Raw genomic sequence first — 18,674 nt, 5'->3', positions numbered from 1 at the left:
CTCCATGTCCAGACTGCACCCAGCATCTGTGCTTTGGACTCTGGCTTCAGAATTTTTTTTAGTTACCCAGTTGATTGCAATAAACAGACAAGATCGAGAACCACTACCATAGGGCTTTTTCAGAGAGCCTTTATGTTAATCAAGTTCCTTGTTTCACCTTCTGCTTACTTCTTATTGACTTGTTTTCACTTTACTCAAAATATTGAGGTGGAAATCTAGCAAGTCATGAAGGGTGATATTTCATGAAGAGCAATTGATAAAGGCTTCTGGGAATATGAAGGAATGGATTTCAGCTAGAAAAGCAAGAACACTTAGCTCCATTTCAAATGTTATTTCCTTCTCTATCATTTGGGAAGAAGCACATTTTAATGGAGGGAAGGATGTGAGCAGCAGTGTGGTTCCCCCCACCAAAGAAATATATTGTTGGTAATTCAGGCAGTAAAATAATCATGTAAGAATTTAAGAATGCTGATAGATCATGGATTATTATTATTTTTTAAGAGAGTTGAGTGCACAAGAGGGGTAGAGAGAATCCCAAGCAGGCTCTGCAGTCAGCCATGAGCCCTACTCAGGGCTCCATCCCACAACCCCATGATCATGACCTGAGCTGAAATCAAGAGTCAGACGCTTAACCAGCTGGGCCACCTAGGCTCCTCAGATCATGGATTGTTAATCTGTTTTTTTCTTTTTCAAGTATTTAAATTCCAGCTAACATGGTATAATATTTCAGGTGTAAAATTTAGTGATTTATCACTTAAAATACCCAATACTCATCACAAGTACCTTCGTTAATCCCCATCATCCATTTAACCCATCCCATACTCCAAACCTCTAGCAACCCTCAGTTCTCTATAGTTAAGAGTCTGTTTTAACAACAGTGTTTTCTAAAGAAGTTAGTATCATGTAGAATTTTGATTAAGGAACTTGAAGACCAGGAATTCTGGAGGCTGTTGTAAGAATCCAGGAGTGATAAAAAGAAAGTGTAAACAAAAGCAATAATAGGTGAAATTGAGTAAGAGAATTCACCTTCAAGATAACATGTGCTTTGATTTCATTTGCTGATTTGTATTTTTGATCTGATTTTTTAATGACCAAGTTGGTACTGATTTCAGAACTGGCTTTATACCCATAACTTTCATCTTCAGTTTAGCAACACCGTGAATAAAGAATAGAAGGGTTAGGGTCAGCAGGAGAGAGGAACGGTCAAGGATGACTCCTAGATTTCCGTCTGGGTGATATCACTAGGTGATAATGGTGCTATTCATTGGAGTAGAAAATAGGTGAATCAGGCTTTTGGGGTAGAAGAAGAGTTCACATTTTGAATGTGCTGGATTTGAGGAGCCCACATAACTTACAATAATGTTCACTACACAGCTGAAAATAATAGGTCTGTAGGAATTAAATGAGAACATAGCAAAAGAAAGGATCTGTGCAAAGGAGTCAATTGTGGTGATTTACTAACAAAACGACCCACCATTGACTTGTATATTAGTGGTAATTTACTAATGTAAAATTTAATACTGCTGTTTTGGATTCCTTGATTTTATGGTATTCCCATGGAAGTGCCATATGGCTTTTTCTCTCAAAAAGTGGTGGTTAGGATGGTAGTGTGGTGATAATAACCGTTTCGGTATGAAAGGATGCTGTTCCATGCATTTATCAGGCAGACACTCATTTAACCCTAACAATAACTCTGAGGTATGCTCATTCTTTAGATGATAAAACTTAGACCCACAGAGGCTAAGCAGTTTGCCTAAAGTTAAACAGCTGTTATGTGGCAGCATCTGTGTTTGACTTTGGTCTGGTTCCACAGCTCTTGGCCTTTACCACAGCACTACAATTAGCTTGAAAAGCCAGTTTTTAAGAGGAGTCTTGTTTTGAGGACTTCAAGAATTGGGCCTTAGAAGAAAATTCCCAGCTAAAAGATACTGGGAGTGCTGGTGAGAGGGTGGTGCCAAGTGATAACTGGAGAAATCTCCGGACGATTTAGGGATACAGGAGCATGGGTGGCTGAGGGTTGTGGGCAAAATGTATCTAATTGAGAAGGGAAAGTTGAGCTCAAGGGGAATGTCTGCTTACGTTTAGAAAGTATGGATTCTGGGGTTGATCTCATACAAAAAATCAATTAGTTGGGGGGTTTTATGTAGTCTTTTATTCCTTTGAAGTTGGAAAGGGTTAAAAATAATTTTTACAATTGCCCTAATAATTGATAACACTCCATTTTGCATGTTCAGGGATAAGCACAGTTGCCTATTGAAAAGAATACCATGCTTTTTTTATACATCAGGTGACCTGTATTCATATCCTTTCCCCCAAGGCAGAACATCTCAGAACAGTAGCCCTCAGGCCAGTACCGTTAGCATCATTTGAGCCTGTTGGAAGTGCAGGTTCTCAGCCCCCACTAGACCTTTATGGAGCCAGAAAAGTTGGGGAGGAGGGGAGGGGGGCCAATACCTGTTTCAACAAGTCTTCCAGCTGATTATGATGGACATTCAAGTTTAGGGATCTCTACTGTCTCAGGAAGTTTATTTTCAGAAGAGGATGCATCACATAGTTGTCATCAGATAGAAATAGTATACATGAAAATAATGGTGAATCTTAAAGCAGTACACAAATCATAGTTGCTGTTGTTGTATTAAGAGACCTAGTAGGCATTTTTCACAGGTCCAGCTTATCAGATTTATGTAGGACTTGTGCATATAAATGCTTACTCCTTTCCTCTCCTAGTTCTCGTTTCTCTACCACCACTATCACACTGCCAAGGGATTTGTGAAAAAACAGATTATAGACAATTTAGGAATTCCAAAGTAGAAGGTTAGGGGAAAAAAAAACAAAACACAGAAAGAGCTTAGAGCAGTCGATGCACTGGGTAAGGATTGTTTCTAATACCACCTATTTAGTAGGTCTGAAAATAACCTACTAAAACGGGACCATCGATGAAATGCAGAAGGGAATTAGGTAAATTCCTGGGTTTGGGTTCAGAAAACCAGCCTCACAAATACTGGAGGGAGACTCCATTTAGAGTCCATAAATACACAGCTGAAAATACATCTGTGCAGCTACCTGAAAATGCTTGGCGTCTTCTGTGTGAATAGCACCACTGCTTCTGTAGCAGGAGTTACTCCTTTTTGTGTTAATGGTGAGCATCTTACCCATGTGGCAGATTCATTGATAATTTCATTGAACAAATATTGATTGCCTTGGAAGTCTAGGAATAAACCATACAAAACCCATTGCCCTGATGGAACTTGCTTTCTAGCATGATTAAGTTCCAGGATAAATGTAATATGTTAAATAGTTTTAATTGCTGTGGAGAACAGACAGAAAACAGGATGGGAACTGTCAGAAGCAGAGTTGCAGTTTTAAATGGAGTAGGCTTTGAGGCGCCTGGGTGGCTCAGTCCATTGAGCCTCCGATTCTTGATACTGGCTCAGGTCATGATCCCAGGATCATGGGATTGAGCCCCACGTCGGAGTGTGTGCTGTGTGTGGAGTCTGCTTAAGATAGTCTCTCTCACCCTCTGCCACTCTCCCCTGCTCACACTTGTGCTCTCTCAAAATTAAAAAAATAATAGTAGTAATAAAAAAATAAAACTGGAGGAGACTTCACAAAGAAGATCAAAAACTGAACCAAAGACCCAGAAGGAATGTGTGCCATGCACTAGAACACATGCACGGAAAGGGCAGCATGTGCAGAGGAGAGCCACCAGGTTAGTAAGGGGGCCTGTCATCTGAAGAATGTTTAACCTCACAGCTTAAAGACTGGGTTAACTGCCATTAAAAAGCTTGAGGAATGGCCTTTGGAAGAACGCAGGTTGTCTTTGCGATGACATGAAGTAAAAGTCTGTGAGAGAATGACAGCTGTAAGGAAAGTGTTGCCACCGGGAAACAACCTTCCTGTCCTTGGTCCTGTCCTAGACAGTTTATGGCAGCAGAGAGTTTCTCTTCCCTAAAGGAATCGGTTGTTGTTTAGATATCATTTTAATGGTGGTGGTGAGGGAATCCATGTTTTGAAAGAACTCTGGGATTTGTACCCTTGAAGTCCCTTACTATCCTGAAAGCCAAATTCTGGGATTAAAAACCAACAATGTTATTTCATGCATAGTAGCCATCTTGTGGAAGAACAAATAACTGCAAGGTATAAACCACAAAAATTCAAGTATTTACTGAGCACAATTGTATGCCAGAGAGATGGTAGTTCAACAAGTTTTGGGTTCATTTTCTTTACCATAGCAGAATGTTTGCTTTGAAGATTGACTTCCTTTCCAGAAATATTTTTCATTTTCATTTTGAAACTTCATTTCTCTGCTGTAGGCTCCTGGATTATCAAGAGTAAATAACTTGGTATCCTTAAGATTCATGTTTTAGAAACCTAGAATATGAAAGGGTAGTAGCTCATTCTCTGGTATCCTGATAGTATTGTAGAAAAAAAAATGATTTGGTTTTTTAGAAATGGTCTTTCTCAATTTCGGTGTCAACATTAGTATATCACCTGTCTTCTCAAAAGTTTCCTGAGATATTGTATCTGCAGCATAAGGGACGAGTATTTGTTTTCCAATCCATCATGGATTATTTTGTAAAATAAAACCCATGTGTTTTATTTCCTCTGAAAATGTATAACAGAAGTAATTTGGATTGATGACGGGATGGATGGATATGTGAAAGAAACACTAGAGTAAAGTGTCATTTGTAGAATCTAGGCTGGGAGGTATATGTCAGAACAAAGGCAGTTGTTAGGAGTTTTAGCTTCTGATCTCTTCACATTTGATAAAGGAATGAAGATTGGTTAAATGAGTGATTTTTCAGACCACCAAAAGCTTTTTTTTTTTTTTTTTTTTTTTTCCCAATTTTTACGTTTGGGCACTTCCAAAGCAAAATGTTGATTAAAACTCTGCTTTTGGATGTCATGGCATTGTCACATCACTGCAAGTTTCTAAAACGTCTCTGTACTCTGTCTTTGGACAGATGATGATAATTTGAGAGTTGGCGTTGGTCCATGGATCACACTTCCCATAACACTGATGAAACTCATACATTACTATATTATATAATAAAAGAAAGCATATTGAAGAAGGCCGTTACCCCTATTCCACCAGTGAGGAAACTGACCCAGAACGTTGCATGTTCTCAGCTTGTGTCACACCTGGAACACCCAGGGCTGATTCCCTTTTTGTTACATTATTTTCCAGCCGACAAAAGGAGAGTGACACAGAAATGGAGGATGAGGTGAATAGAATTAGAGAATTGATGCTGAACTATTGTAGAAGAAGAGGACTGAGCACATTCTTTGTTCCATACAATAAAGGATTTATTGAACGTTAGATACTATGAGACTCCAAAAGTAATCCACTGTTTAGTATTTTTTTTTTTCTGTATCATAATCATGAGTGGGGGGAGGGGGGACATCTTTGTAAAACAGAACAAAGTAGCTCAACCCAGAAACTTAACAGTTTCTATGGTACCATGAAACATTGAAACAAGAGCGAGGAGATGGGTGCAGAGAGGGTGGTATCTTCTTTCACTCTATGTATTTGTATAGAAAAATACTGTAGAAATTCACATTTCCTATGTCATGGCTTTCTTTTCCACTGCGAACATGAGTTTTTTTTCTTTGAACCCTAAACCATCCCAGTCTGGAGATTGGAATCCCAGCTAGTACCCAGTGATTTTGGTTCCGTGTGTATGGAACTTAAAGTGAGTGGGTTGGTGACTTTTTTCAGCTTCAGCCTCTCTAGTTACAGGGTTAAGGAAAGTTTGCCATTGGTTTAAGGAAGTTTAAAGGACATTCTTAAGCTGAAAAATACTTGTAAAGAAAACTGAAGGATCTGCTGTTGGTTGATATTACAAGAAAAACTTTATAAAAACTTTGTAATGTTGACAATAGAAATAGCACGTATATGTTTTTCCAAAAAGCTTCGTATTTTTCAAATCACCTTTATGTTCATCTGGGTATAAGTTCCCCTCAATCGAACTATAGGACAATGCAAGAAGACTTTAGTAGTTTAGGGGGTTCAGATTTGCTCTAAGGGCTTTAGGTGAGTTATAACAAAAGGGTCATTTGAGAATACCTGCTTTCTAGTTTAAGGATAGAGGTTTAAAGGTATCACCCAATTTTTCAAATAAGAGATGGTTTGCTATCATTAAGTTATATTTTCACATTTGATAAGAGAATGGGATTGGTTAAATTAGTGGTTTCCAAACTGTTGGAATTCATGGATCAGTAAAAACAAACAAAAGAAAACCCCCCGAGGTCAACTACAGCTTTTTTATTATTTTTGTCAAGAAGGATCATTAACCACAACAAAAAATTGATTCACAATTTACTGTTAATAACATTGTATTACAAGTAAGTGTTGTACCTATGATTTCTATCAAAATATTGGAGTGAATGTAGCTTTACTAAAATTACTTTGCAATCTACATTTCTTTACATTGAATTAGGGAAAACTACATTCCAGGGTGGTCATAAAACCATCTTTTGGATTCAGTAACTTTCCCAAATTCCTTGCTATTATGAGGACTCATGATTTCCTTTAAAATTTGAGTGTTGAATGATACCAGATCCTACAGAGGCTTTAAAGGTACAGCTCTAATGAAGTTCATAGTCTAAGCAGGGGAAAGATACAGGGATTGCTGTACAGAATTTGCTGCAGCGTGAGAACAGGTTAGGTTCCGTTCCTTAAGAGAGGATGGGGAAGCCCTAAGAAGGCTCACAATGAAGAGGCGGTATCAAGGCTGTGGGAAGCTTCACAAAGGAGGTGGACAGTAACAGGAGAAAATTCCGTACCTCCCAATTCTCTTCATCCACCCAATTCTGTAGCTCAGTTTCATAAACCATAAGTTCATAGATCCCCAAATTTTATTATAGGGTGGGGGATGAGGAGGGATCTCAAGTGAGACCCTCAGAGCTTCAACTTTGACCCTTCGGCAGTCTGGATGTGTGACCTGGGGCATGTTTCTTTACCCCTCTGCTTTATTTTTTTTCTTTTTCTTTTTTACACCTTTAAAGTAGATGCTAGCATGTACTTTGTATTGTGAAGGTTAGTATATCTAAAACCCTAGAATGTGTTCTAGCTATTTTCAAAATGCTTTTTTAATCCTGTGACTCCCGGACTTACATGTTTGGAAGGCGTTCTGTGTTCTTTTGGGATAAAGACCAGGTACCTTCCAGGGCTTAGGAAGCCTGTCCTTCCTCTCTAGCCTCTTCTCATTCACTAGATGCCCTGTCCCTTCACTGATTCTAAGGAGCCTTTTCAAACCCACTTAGATCAGTTGTGTTCCCCCGTCTACTATCCCTTGGTCTCCCCTCTTTCCAAACAAATTCCTCTCCATTTTCATATCTCCAATCACCACCTCAGGGAATCTTCTGTGACCTCCTCAAATAGGTTCAGAACCTTGTTATAAACTCTTGTGGCTCCAGAAATTCCCAGTATTTTCACCTAGCTGCCATCATTTTGTTTGGTTTTCTCTAGTATAAGCTCTGTGAAGGCAGCAGACTCTTGCCTTTTTCTCAGTAGTACATTCCCAACATTGAGCACATTGCCCAGTAGATAGTATGTTTTGATAAAATATTTATGGGAGAAATGGGTGAGGTATGGGGGAGGGAACTTGTAGAGGACTGTGCTAAACAAGCGTTCCCTTTATTAGAAAAGAAAATACATTCTTCCGACAGGTAGAAGAGAAGACTGTAAAGGAAGCTTGTGGGATACCCAGATGGATGAAGAGACTGGCACAGTACAGCCAGTAGGGAACCTATTGACTGGCTCTGGGCATGTGAAGTGACCTGATAGATGCTGGCGTTGATACTGGAAAACTAGAAATTGATATATAGTGGGACTAAATTCATCACTGTTAAGCTACATGAATTGATAACACCTGAAAAATAGGTTTTAAAAACAGTCACCGTTTCTCTGTGCACGGCCTCCATTATGGGAATTAGAAGTAGTTGCCATTAAGGAGAAAAGGGCGTCTCTTCTAAGTGGGGCTCTTGTACTTTCTCCATGTTTTTCCTGGCTGGACACCTGCTGGCAGCTTTCCCAGGAACCATCTCATAGATAGCCACAATGATTTGGCACGCACATAATGTTTTTCTTGTCATTATACGATCCTTCTGAATCAGAGAAGCGATGCATGGATCAGATCAAAAGCAATGGCTGAACAATAAGTGCTTCTGTGGAAAAGTGTATTTGAAGTTTTATTTGGACAGCTGAGCGAGCAGACTTACCTTTTGCAGATAGAGCTTACTATTGTAGTCATCGCATTTCAATTGTTATTCTCCATGACATGAAGGTATTCAGTGACTTCTTTGGTATATAAACTGAGCAGCTGAAAGGAAAGGGTGGCCGTTGGTGGTGGTATAACTTGTTAAAATGTGGAGAAGACGTGACTACACGGTATGTTCTGGTTTGATGTGAGGTACCTGACTCCCACACTGAATTGGTAGGGTGTGTTCAGTGGCATTTTCACATAAAGGTCACTGATTGGTAATTCCCATAGTGTTGACCAGCACCCATCAGAATATATATAGCTATCAGGGGTGAACCCTTGATAGGAGTGGGGAAGTGAGAAGAGTAAGTAAAGGAATGTTGCTTTTGGATTCCATTGGTCTCTTCTCTCAATATGTGGCCTTAGGCCAGTCACTTAACTTCACAGTCTAGAACACTTAATCTGTAAAAGAGAAAGATAATAAAGGCCCAGGGAGGGTGATTGTGGGGACAAAAGAAGATAATATGTAAAGAGCTCTAGGGAGACAGAATATCTGCTCATCAGTGGGTTTGCTGATATACCAAGTTCCCATCACTGCTTTAGCACCAATAATGACACACTATTCAATGTACCCCAGGCATAATTTTATGGAGGATCCTGGGGCTCTGACCAGAAAGCTGGCGTGTGTGCACCCAAGGCTTGGAGACCAGTTCCTAGAACCAGCCTCTTCATGTGGGCACCCTTTACCTGCCTTTAACTTGACAGTTGTTACTGTGAAAGGTTAGAAGATTAAGATAGTTTATATCTGATGGGACTAAACCCATCATTGTTCCATAATTTATAACATCTGAAAAATCTTTAAAAACTATCTGTGATTACAGTAGATTGTCATTCAGACTTTTTAATTCTTTTTTGAGAGAGCGCGTGCACACAAGTGCCTGTGTGAGCAGGGGTGGGGCGGAGAGAAAGGGAGACACAGAATCTAAAGTGGGCTCCAGGCTCGGAGAGCTGTCAGCACAGGGCTCAAACTCGTGAACTGTGAGATCATGACCTGAGCCAAAGTCAGACACTTAACTGACTGAGCCACCCATGTGCCCCTAAAGTTTATTTTGAGAGAATGCATGTGCATGCCAACAGGGCAGGGGGTGGAGAGTGAGAATCCCAGGCAGGCTCTACTGTCAGCCTGGAGCCCAACATAGGGCTCAAACTCATGAACTGTGAGATCATGACCTGAGCCAGAGTCAAGAGTCATGCTCAGCTGACTGAGCCACCCAGGTGCCCCTAGACATTGTTTTTAAACAGTATTTTTAGAGACAGAGACAGAATGCAAGTGAGTTGGGGCAGAGAGAGAGAGAGAGGGAGGCACAGAATCCGAAGCAAGCTCCAGGCTCCAAGCTGTCAGCACAGAGCCCGACACGGGGCTCGAACTCACAAGCTGTGCGATCATGACCTGAGCTGAAGTCGGATGCTTAACTGACTGAGCTACCCAGTGCCCCTAAACAGTGTTTTTAACATTTTAAACAATGTTTTATTTTTCTCACAAAACTAATTTTACTTTCCTTTATGGCATTATTCATACTTTATTCTGAGATGTTTTTCTGTCCCATTCATGTGGACAAGCTCCATATTTTAAGTTAAGCATGTAATTGAAAATTACTAAACCTTAGTGGTTATTTAAGTTCTGCAAGTGCATGGATGGGGAAATAATCATCCAAACCATCCTCATTTATTCATTTCATGGATATTTTCTAAGTGCATGCTCTGTACTTGGCCTGGTGGTAGGTGCTACAGATACAGTACTGAACGACACCATCTTTGGCTTTGGAACTTACTATTTACTGAGTTAAAGAATAAGATGACAATATAACCTTCACCGAATTATCACAGTGACAAAGTGCTAAGTACTGTAAAGGAAAAAGGTGCTAGGATTACATGCAAACACTGCCAGATCAGGCTGATTCAAGGCGATTGGGGAAGGAATCAGTAAGGAAGGGTTAATTGTGCCAATATCCTGCTGTCTTGATGATTACAGCTTTGTAGTAGAGGCTAAAGTCTGGGATTGTGGTGCCTCCCACTTTGGTCGTCGTCTTCAATATTACTTTGGCTATTCGGGGTCTTTCATGGACAGGAAACCCATCAAGACCCTAGAGGAGAAAGGAAAAAACCTCTCTGACCTCAGCCACAGCAACTTCTTACTTGACACATCTCCAAAGGCAAGGGAATTAAAAGCAAAAGTGAACTATTGGGACCTCACGAAGATAAAAAGCTTCTGCACTGCAAAGGAAACAATCAACAAAACTAAAAGGCAACCAATGGAATGGGAAAAGATATTTGCAAATGACATATCAAAGGGCTGGTATCCAAAATCTATACAGAACTCACCAAACTCCACACCCGAAAAACAAATAATCAACTGAAGAAATGGGCAGAAAACATGAATAGACACTTCTCTAAAGAAGGCATCTAGATGGCCAACAGGCACATGAAAAGATGCTCAACGTCGCTCCTCGTCAGGGAAATACAACTCAAAACCACACTCAGATACCACCTCATGCCAGTCAGAGTGGCTAAAATGAACAGGAGACTATAGATGCTGGCGAGGATGTGGAGAAACGGGAACCCTCTTGCACTGTTGGTGGAAATGCAAATTGGTGCAGCCACTCTGGAAAACAGTGTGGAGGTTCCTCAAAAAATTAAAAATAGACCTACCGTATGACCCAGCAATAGCACTGCTAGGGATTTACCCAAGGGATACAGGAGTACTGATGCATAGGGGCACTTGTACCCCAATGTTTATAGCAGCACTTTCAACAATAGCCAAATTATGGAAAGAGCCTAACTGTCCATCAACTGATGAATGGATAAAGAAATTGTGGTTTATACACACAATGGAATACTACTTGGCAATGAGAAAGAATGAAATCTTGCCATTTGCAGCAACATGGGTGGAACTGGAGAGCGTTATGCTAAGTGAAATAAGTCATACAGAGAAGGACAGATACCATATGTTTTCACTCTTATGTGGATGCTGAGAAACTGAACAGAAGACCATGGGGGAGGGGAAGGGGGAAAAAAGGGAGGGAGCCAAACCATAAGAGACTCTTAAAATCTGAGAATAAACTGAGGGTTGATGGGGAATGGGAGGGAGGGAAGGGTGGGTGATGGGCATTGAGGAGGGCATCTGTTGGGATGAGAACTGGGTGTTGTATGGAAACCAGTTGGACAATAAATTTCATATTAAAAAAAGGGTTAATGGAGTGGGGATCTGAAGCATTACTAAGAGATAATTAGATGATGGTCAGATGGACACTGTGAAGTTTGGGAGAGACCAGTGGGACTGGAGCATGGAGACTGAGCGAGCGAGCTACAGAGAGACAGAGAATATGCCTTGTAATGAAGCCAGAGTGGTAGTTTGGAGCCAGTGAAGAATTTGTAAGCTGGAGGAGGATTGAAATAACAGAGTAAAAAAAAAAAAAAATACTAGTTTGATGCCAGTGAAGGGAATAAGTTGGGAAAATGAGAATCATTTGGGTGGCTTTCAGGAAAACGGAGGTAGGAAAGCCAGTTCCAGGCACTCTGGGGTGCCTGGGTGGCTTAGGGAAGCGTCTGACTCTTGATTTCAGGTCAGGTCACGATCTCACGGTTGTGAGATCGAGCCTTGTGTTGGACTCTGGACTGAATGTGGGGTCTGCTTGGGATTCTCCTTCTTCTCCTCCCCCACTTGTGCTCACTTGTGTGCTTTCAAAAAAAAAAAAAAGAACTTGCTTTTTTAGATAGTTGAGACAGAGTGAGGTGCATAAACAACTTTTGTGGGCACAGGAAGAGGAAAAGAAGGATTTGAGAGGAATTTAGGGGGTGGGATCAGCAGGGTTTTGTGACAAGTTGTAGGGAAATAAACATGGAAGAGATGGAGGTTTTGAGAATGGTTTCCAGGTCTCAAGGCAGGAAGTAGGTATCTGATGTTCACTGAAGCAGATAGAGCAAACAATAGGGAAAGTTATGCATTCTGTTTGAGACTTGTCCCACTGGCACCCTAGACTTCATGTGTAACGAGAGCTTTTGGTTGGTATTAGCTGTGTCCGAAGCTTGAGTGATATTTGAAGAGTTTGGTGGATCCCGTTTTGTGATGGTGTCAGAATTGGGAGCGTGTGCAAAGTGGACTACCCCAGACCTAACTGATACTGGTCAGCATAGGATCCCAGAGGAGGACACAGAAGGGAAAAGCAGCCATGGTATCATGGTAGGTCTTCCTTTCCCTATGCCTGGGATCAGGGGAGGGCTGTCCCTTCCCCCTGCTTTCAGATCACGGCTTTTCCTTCCTCATGCAAAATCTCTCTTGCCTTCTGGAATGCATTCCTTTCAACTATACCACAAATCTTTCAGCTTTTTAGTGTTTATCCATTTCATGGCTCCTCTCACACAGACATCCATATCTCAGGAAATCTGTGAGCTGGATACGTACGTAATCCTCTTCTTTAGCTTTAGAGTGTTCAATGTCCATAGATAGTACTTTTTTCAACAAATCTTTATTGAGCTCCTATTATAGGACAGGCTCTGTATCAGGCCCTGGATTCACCAGCAAACAAAACCAAGTGTCTATCTGCTCCAGTGGTGTTTGCTTTCTTTTTGGGGAGACAAATACATACAAGGTGCTATGTACTAAGAAGAAAACTAGAGCAAGATATGAGGGTGAGAATGGCAAATTAAAAGGGGGCCGAGGGGGCACTTCTTCTCAGAAAGTGATATAACCGAGACCCAAATGAAGTTAATATAGTAACCCATGTGGGTATATTTGCTGCCTAACAAATCATCTTAAAATTTAGCAGCTTAAAGTGATAAATGTGTACATATCATTTCACAATACCCCAGTGTAAGGAATCAGGGTGTAGCTTAGCTGATGTTTCTGTCTAGGGTCTCTCGTGAAGTTGCAATCCAGCTGTCGGCTGAGACAGCCATTATCTCATGGCTCAATTGGGACTAAAGAATTTGCTGTCCAGAACACTTGTGTGGTTCTTGGTGACCTAGTTCACTGAGGGCCTCCTTTCTTTGCCTCCTAGCAGCTTGCTTCCCCAGCGCAAATGTTGGGAGAGAGGGACAGTATGCCATGGTCTTCTGTCAACAGATCTCAGAAGTGACACACCATCATTATTTTCTGTCATCCATACCTTAAACTGCCTCTTTACTGACTTGTCTCCCTCCTTGCCTAACTGCAATTTCCCAGTCCAGCTTCTCCCTCTTTTCTCGTTTCCCTTTTTATTCGTGCTTCCTAAAAGGAGAGTTTATATTTGCTGTCTTAAGTTTTACAACTTGTCCCCCCTTTCTCTCCTACACATTGGCTCCCTCTCTCTTCCACACCATGAACTCTTCTCTGTCAAAGGTGACCTCTGGTGATAAAGACTCTTCTTAATTGAAAAATCTAGTCTAAATTTAGTTGACTTCTCTTGTGGCATTTAATTCTTTTTCTCTTGAGATGATCTCCCCTCTGGATAGCAAATAGATCAGACCTTGCCTTTTCCTTCTCTGACGCTGCCCCCTTTCTTGGATCTAGTTCTTTTCCCAACTGTTTAAATGTAGGTATTTAAGAGTTTTTTCTTCACTTTTTGTTTTTACTTTACTTTGTCTTCAAAGCTGACTTATGCCAAAACTAAAATAATCCATGACCCCTCCTGACACCACCGCCATATACAAACACTACACACACACACACACACACACACACACACACACACACATACACACACACACACGTTTTTCCATCTGTATTCTTTCACTCTCTATTTTTGGTTAATGGAATCCAGGCACCCTCTAGAACTTTTCCTGCCTTTCCAAATTCTATAATTCATGACACATGTTAATTCTGTCTTTTAACTCCCTCTTGCCTCTCCCTAGTTCTCTAGTTAATGACCTTTGCCCTAGATCAAGCCCTTCCTGTTTTCACCTGGTCTACTGTACTTGTATGGTAACTGATAACCTGATCTCTGTTTTGTTCTATCCTCATGTCTTTGATGCTGCTACCAATTGTTAGCGTAACTCCTGCTTGTCAACATTTCAATACCTGGGTCGCCCGGCCGTCATTGGCTCTCTGTCCTCAGAGCCCAGATCCCTTGCTTGGCGCACAGTGCATTTTGCCATCTGGTCTCTGTTGGTCTGCTTGGCACAACTTTGGCTCCTCTTACCCTTACGTTTATTTAATGCTTCTGCAGTATGAAAATTCTGACGTTACCCTCAGAAGACCATGGTGTCTTATGCCTTTATGCTTTTATTTCTTTTGTTTTCCTGAAATGTATTTTATTCTCCCTTTTCTCCTTTAACCCACAGGTCATTCAAATTACAGGTTCCTGTCTTTGTTTTGTGCCTTCTTTGTCCTCAACCTTGTCCCCAGACAATGGAGTTCCTTTCCTTTTCTCCTCCCCCCCCCCCCCCCACCTCCTGCCCCCTTGCATAGGCTGCAGTTCTTGCTTTTATTTCATTATTTATCCTGTCTCTCTCTGGTTGTGTGAGCTTTGAGGGCAGGGTCTCTGGCCCATTCACTCTTGTGTCCCCTCAGTACTTAGCAAAATGCCTCACAGGTGGTTATCTAGTAAATATGTATAAATAACACGAATTTGACTGAGTTAGTATGGCTTCACCTATGGTTTTATAGGGTAGTGAAGACTCCAGAGACTCCTTATTATCCTTGCTTCAAAAACATTGTCGTGTTCCTTGGTAGAATTTAGCACTGTGTTAGGCAGGAGAAGTTGAGAAAACATAAAATGCCTGCCAACTTAAAGTATCAAATACCAAGTAATTAAAAGCTCTTCTGAAGCCAGTCCTAAGGTATTTATTTTGCACATTAAAAATATCTTGCTGTTTCCAGCTATACACACAGCTACCAAATTTTTAAAAGTTGTTTGTCTCAACTCCAAATAATCTCCCATAGAAATAATGTTACTTACAGCATTTCAGTATTTCTAGATCAGGGTGCAGTCTGGAGACAGAAAGCACACAATTGAGCAGGGACAATTAAATCAATGAGAGATTGGTTACCATGGGTAAGGAAAGCTGAAAAATATGGGGGCACAGCACCTGGAGAAGGAACAAATCTGGGAAGGGTTCCACTCCCTGCCTCTCAAAGGCTGGGATCCGGTCCTCGTTGGAGATGATGGGGCATGTCCTACTGCATGGCAGAGACATTCACTGAAGCACCACACTAGTAGGACTCAGGTGGGAGGGGGTCTGCCTTCTGAGGTGCTGCACTGCAGAACTCACTGGAAATCTGCCAGTGGGGGTGGTGCCCTGGGAAGTCACACTCAGGCCTGGGGAGAAGCTGTCCAGGGGTTGGTACCACATGCCTCCAGGGATAAGAAGAAAACCAGAAGGAAGAGCCCTCTTCCTCCAGTGTCCCTCCAACACCCTGTAAAGTGGTGCTAGCTGACACAGGCAGGGTACTGGAAGGGTAGCACAGAAAAGCAATAAATTGACTACTTTGACCACTGAGCTTATCTATGTCCCCATTTAACAATATACCTGTATCACAGGAATTAGAAAAAATACATAAATGTAATTTATCTTGAATTCTAGTGCCTAGTGAGAGTTGTGCAGTTAGATGAAGATTAGAAAGGAGATGAAGGCACTCCCATGTGTATCGAAGTTGTTAATGGTATTCTTGGACAAGGTACATCATTAAATGTCTTCATTTTCATTGATCTGCATAAAATAAAGGCATTATTGTTACATCTGTCACTTAAGAATTAGTTGCAGCTTAGAAACCTAGAAAATAAGAGTATTTTATGTAATAACTGAGCCACAGCTGGTAAAGAGGAAGCGTTGTGTGTAGGTCTTAAATGTTTGCTTAATACAGAGTTTACAACCCCTATTTCAGTACATTAGTCAAAGAAAATGTTTGAAGAATCAGGAATCTTCTGGCCAGTGAGCAAAGACAGGAATACATATTTTGTGTGAATGACTTTAAAAGGAGAAAAATAAAATGTTGGAGAAAGGTTTGGAGTTAGGTGACAGTCAATGGAACTAGTGAGGTCACTTTATATGGAATGTGTGTCCTGCTTACTGACATGCAGACAAGCAAGAGCCTACTTAGTCTAAGTAGTGGGCTCATAACTTGGGGTGCCAGTTCTTTGGGTAAAAGTTAACAGGGATTTTTGTTTCATAAGCTTCACAGATGAAACTCCTGGGACTGTACTGAATAATCCTACATGCTCTTTGGGAAGAATTTGTCATTATAGGAAAAGAAGGAATAAAATCAGTCTTATCTGATTCATAGTGGATTCTTAGGACTATTGATGAGAAAATAGGTATTTGAATCTTGACTGATATTTGCTCATTTTGGGGTCTGTAACTTAGAAGAAGGAGATCCTTAAGGCCAAGTGTGAGTTGTTGCACAGTAAGACCTTATTATCCATTTCTTCCTGTTTCATGAACAGTCCTCTCCTTTTCTCTCCCTCTCTCTCTCTCCCACTCTCCCCCTCCCCCTCCCCCTCCCCCTCATTGTCTTTGTATTTTATTTCTTAACCTGGTATTAGATGGCTAGATGCTTCTTAGAGAGTTTGCTTTTCTGTCATGCATTTTTACCAGCTATGAGACATGTGGGAGAAGTTGGTGGACTAGTGAAGTCAGGGTTGTGGAAGGTTATACCCTAACCCCCAGCTGTGGGGCAGTTTTGTTTAACAGTTATACATGCTAGGTATTGATTTGGATACTAGACTTACCACACTATTGGACTTAAGATCCTGACTCAAATAATTGGAACTCCTCTCCCCGCTAAAAACCTAGCCTAAACCCTTAAGTACAGATAAAAACGCTGAGTTGATGTCTCCAGTTACCTACTTAACTCTGAAAAAATTCAGTTGCAGAGATGCCTAGCACCTTCCGGTAGAGGTGCATGTAGTTCAGGTCGGCTCATGTTATAGATTTCTCACCATTCATTACTGCCTCTTGTAAACGTTTCGTCATTTTAGAAGATTTGGGTCCTCCATTATGTTATTAGTTACCATGTGCTAGAAAACATTTTTAATCATTGTAGAACATTTGTCCTCATTCTGAGTAGATGGCTAAAAGCAAGTGTTCTTGCCCAGTTGTAAATTGTTTTTTGGTTTGTTTTTTTGTGTCTTCTAGGTTTTTCTGAAGAGTGACCGAGTGGCAAGAATGGTTCAGAGTGGAGGATGTTCTGCTAATGACTTCAGAGAGGTGTTTAAGAAAAACATAGAAAAACGTGTGCGGAGTCTGCCAGAAATTGATGGCTTGAGCAAAGAGACAGTGCTCAGTTCATGGATAGCCAAATATGATGCCATTTACAGAGGTGAAGAGGACTTGTGCAAACAGTCCAACAGAATGGCCCTAAGTGCTGTGTCTGAACTGATTCTGAGCAAGGAACAACTCTATGAGATGTTCCAGCAGATTCTGGGTATTAAAAAACTAGAACACCAACTCCTTTATAATGCATGTCAGGTAAGTGGTCCATATTTTCCTATTGCCCCTGTCTCAGAAGGCACATCAAATGTTTAAAAACCTGTGAAAATGTATGTTTTATAATCAGTTGGCTGAAGAGTTGAGTGGAAATGAATTTTAGTAAATTGAGTAGTGGTATTTGAAAGAAACTTTGGAAGATGCATTTGATGGAGAACCGTTTATCCCGTGAGTAGTTGTTCCCATGCATCCTATTTGAGGACACCAGATTTTCACCTATTGGGTATATATAGGGCATGCCCGAAGTACAAAAGTGAAAATAATCTGTTATCTGAAAAAGTTGGGCGATTTAAAATAAACAGGTATTCCTGAGTGCAAAATAATTTTTTCATAAAGACATGCTGGTCTTTTGAGTTTTATGGAAGTAATTGAAATTTCAAACTTTTTTCTTTAACCCAGCCAGATAGAAATGAAGATCTTGCTGAACTATGTAATTTAGAGATGACCAAATTAAAAGTATTTTTTCTTTTCAGATGTTATTTGTAACCATACATAGGAAAAATGGAATAAAATCTATACCGCACCTTTCATCTTTGGACCCTGTGATTTGTCTAATAATGTAGTCATATCATATGTGCATTTTGTTTGCTTGCTTTAGTGGTATAAATTACTTAACTATGCTTTAATATACAATTCACATTGACAAAATTGAGCATTTTGAAATTCATGCATTCATGAAGAGTTGTACGGCTATAATCATACATTTCCGTTTTTCATCTTTTCACAAATCTCGGTTTCTGTGTTCTGTGTGTATCATTTGCATTACGAACTTGTGGATCAAGTCAAATGAATAAATTGACAGTTAATAGTAAAGCAATGTGGCATCTTAACTATGAACAATTTATGCATTCATAATTGTTTTTCACTGTTATCAAACCGGATGGTTATTTGATAATAGTGGAGGATGACCGTAAAACCAAAATCTGTTTTAAAAGATCTATTTTTAATGAAACGGTAGCCCACTTGTACAGTTAGATTGATGAGCGTGACTTAATGAAATCCATAATC

General features: G+C 40.5%; 1 protein-coding gene across 8 annotated transcripts in view; it reads left to right on the top strand.

Moving 5' to 3' along the window:
* Positions 1-18,674, top strand: part of CADPS2 (calcium dependent secretion activator 2) — a 534,192-nt gene that overhangs the window by 169,420 nt on the left and 346,098 nt on the right. For 7 of the 8 annotated variants that reach the window (XM_042923255.1, XM_042923240.1, XM_042923248.1 and 4 more), the window contains one exon: positions 17,316-17,648. In XM_042923255.1, coding sequence (XP_042779189.1) covers positions 17,316-17,648 — 333 coding nt within the window. Of the gene's footprint in view, positions 1-3,666; positions 3,710-17,315; positions 17,649-18,674 lie in introns of those variants that run through there. The other variant, XM_042923279.1, reaches the window with a different exon arrangement.

Source organism: Panthera leo, chromosome A2, assembly GCF_018350215.1.
Source record: "Panthera leo isolate Ple1 chromosome A2, P.leo_Ple1_pat1.1, whole genome shotgun sequence".
In the NCBI taxonomy this organism is placed as follows: Eukaryota; Metazoa; Chordata; class Mammalia; order Carnivora; family Felidae; genus Panthera; species Panthera leo.
This window is presented reverse-complemented; position numbering and strand designations above follow the sequence as displayed.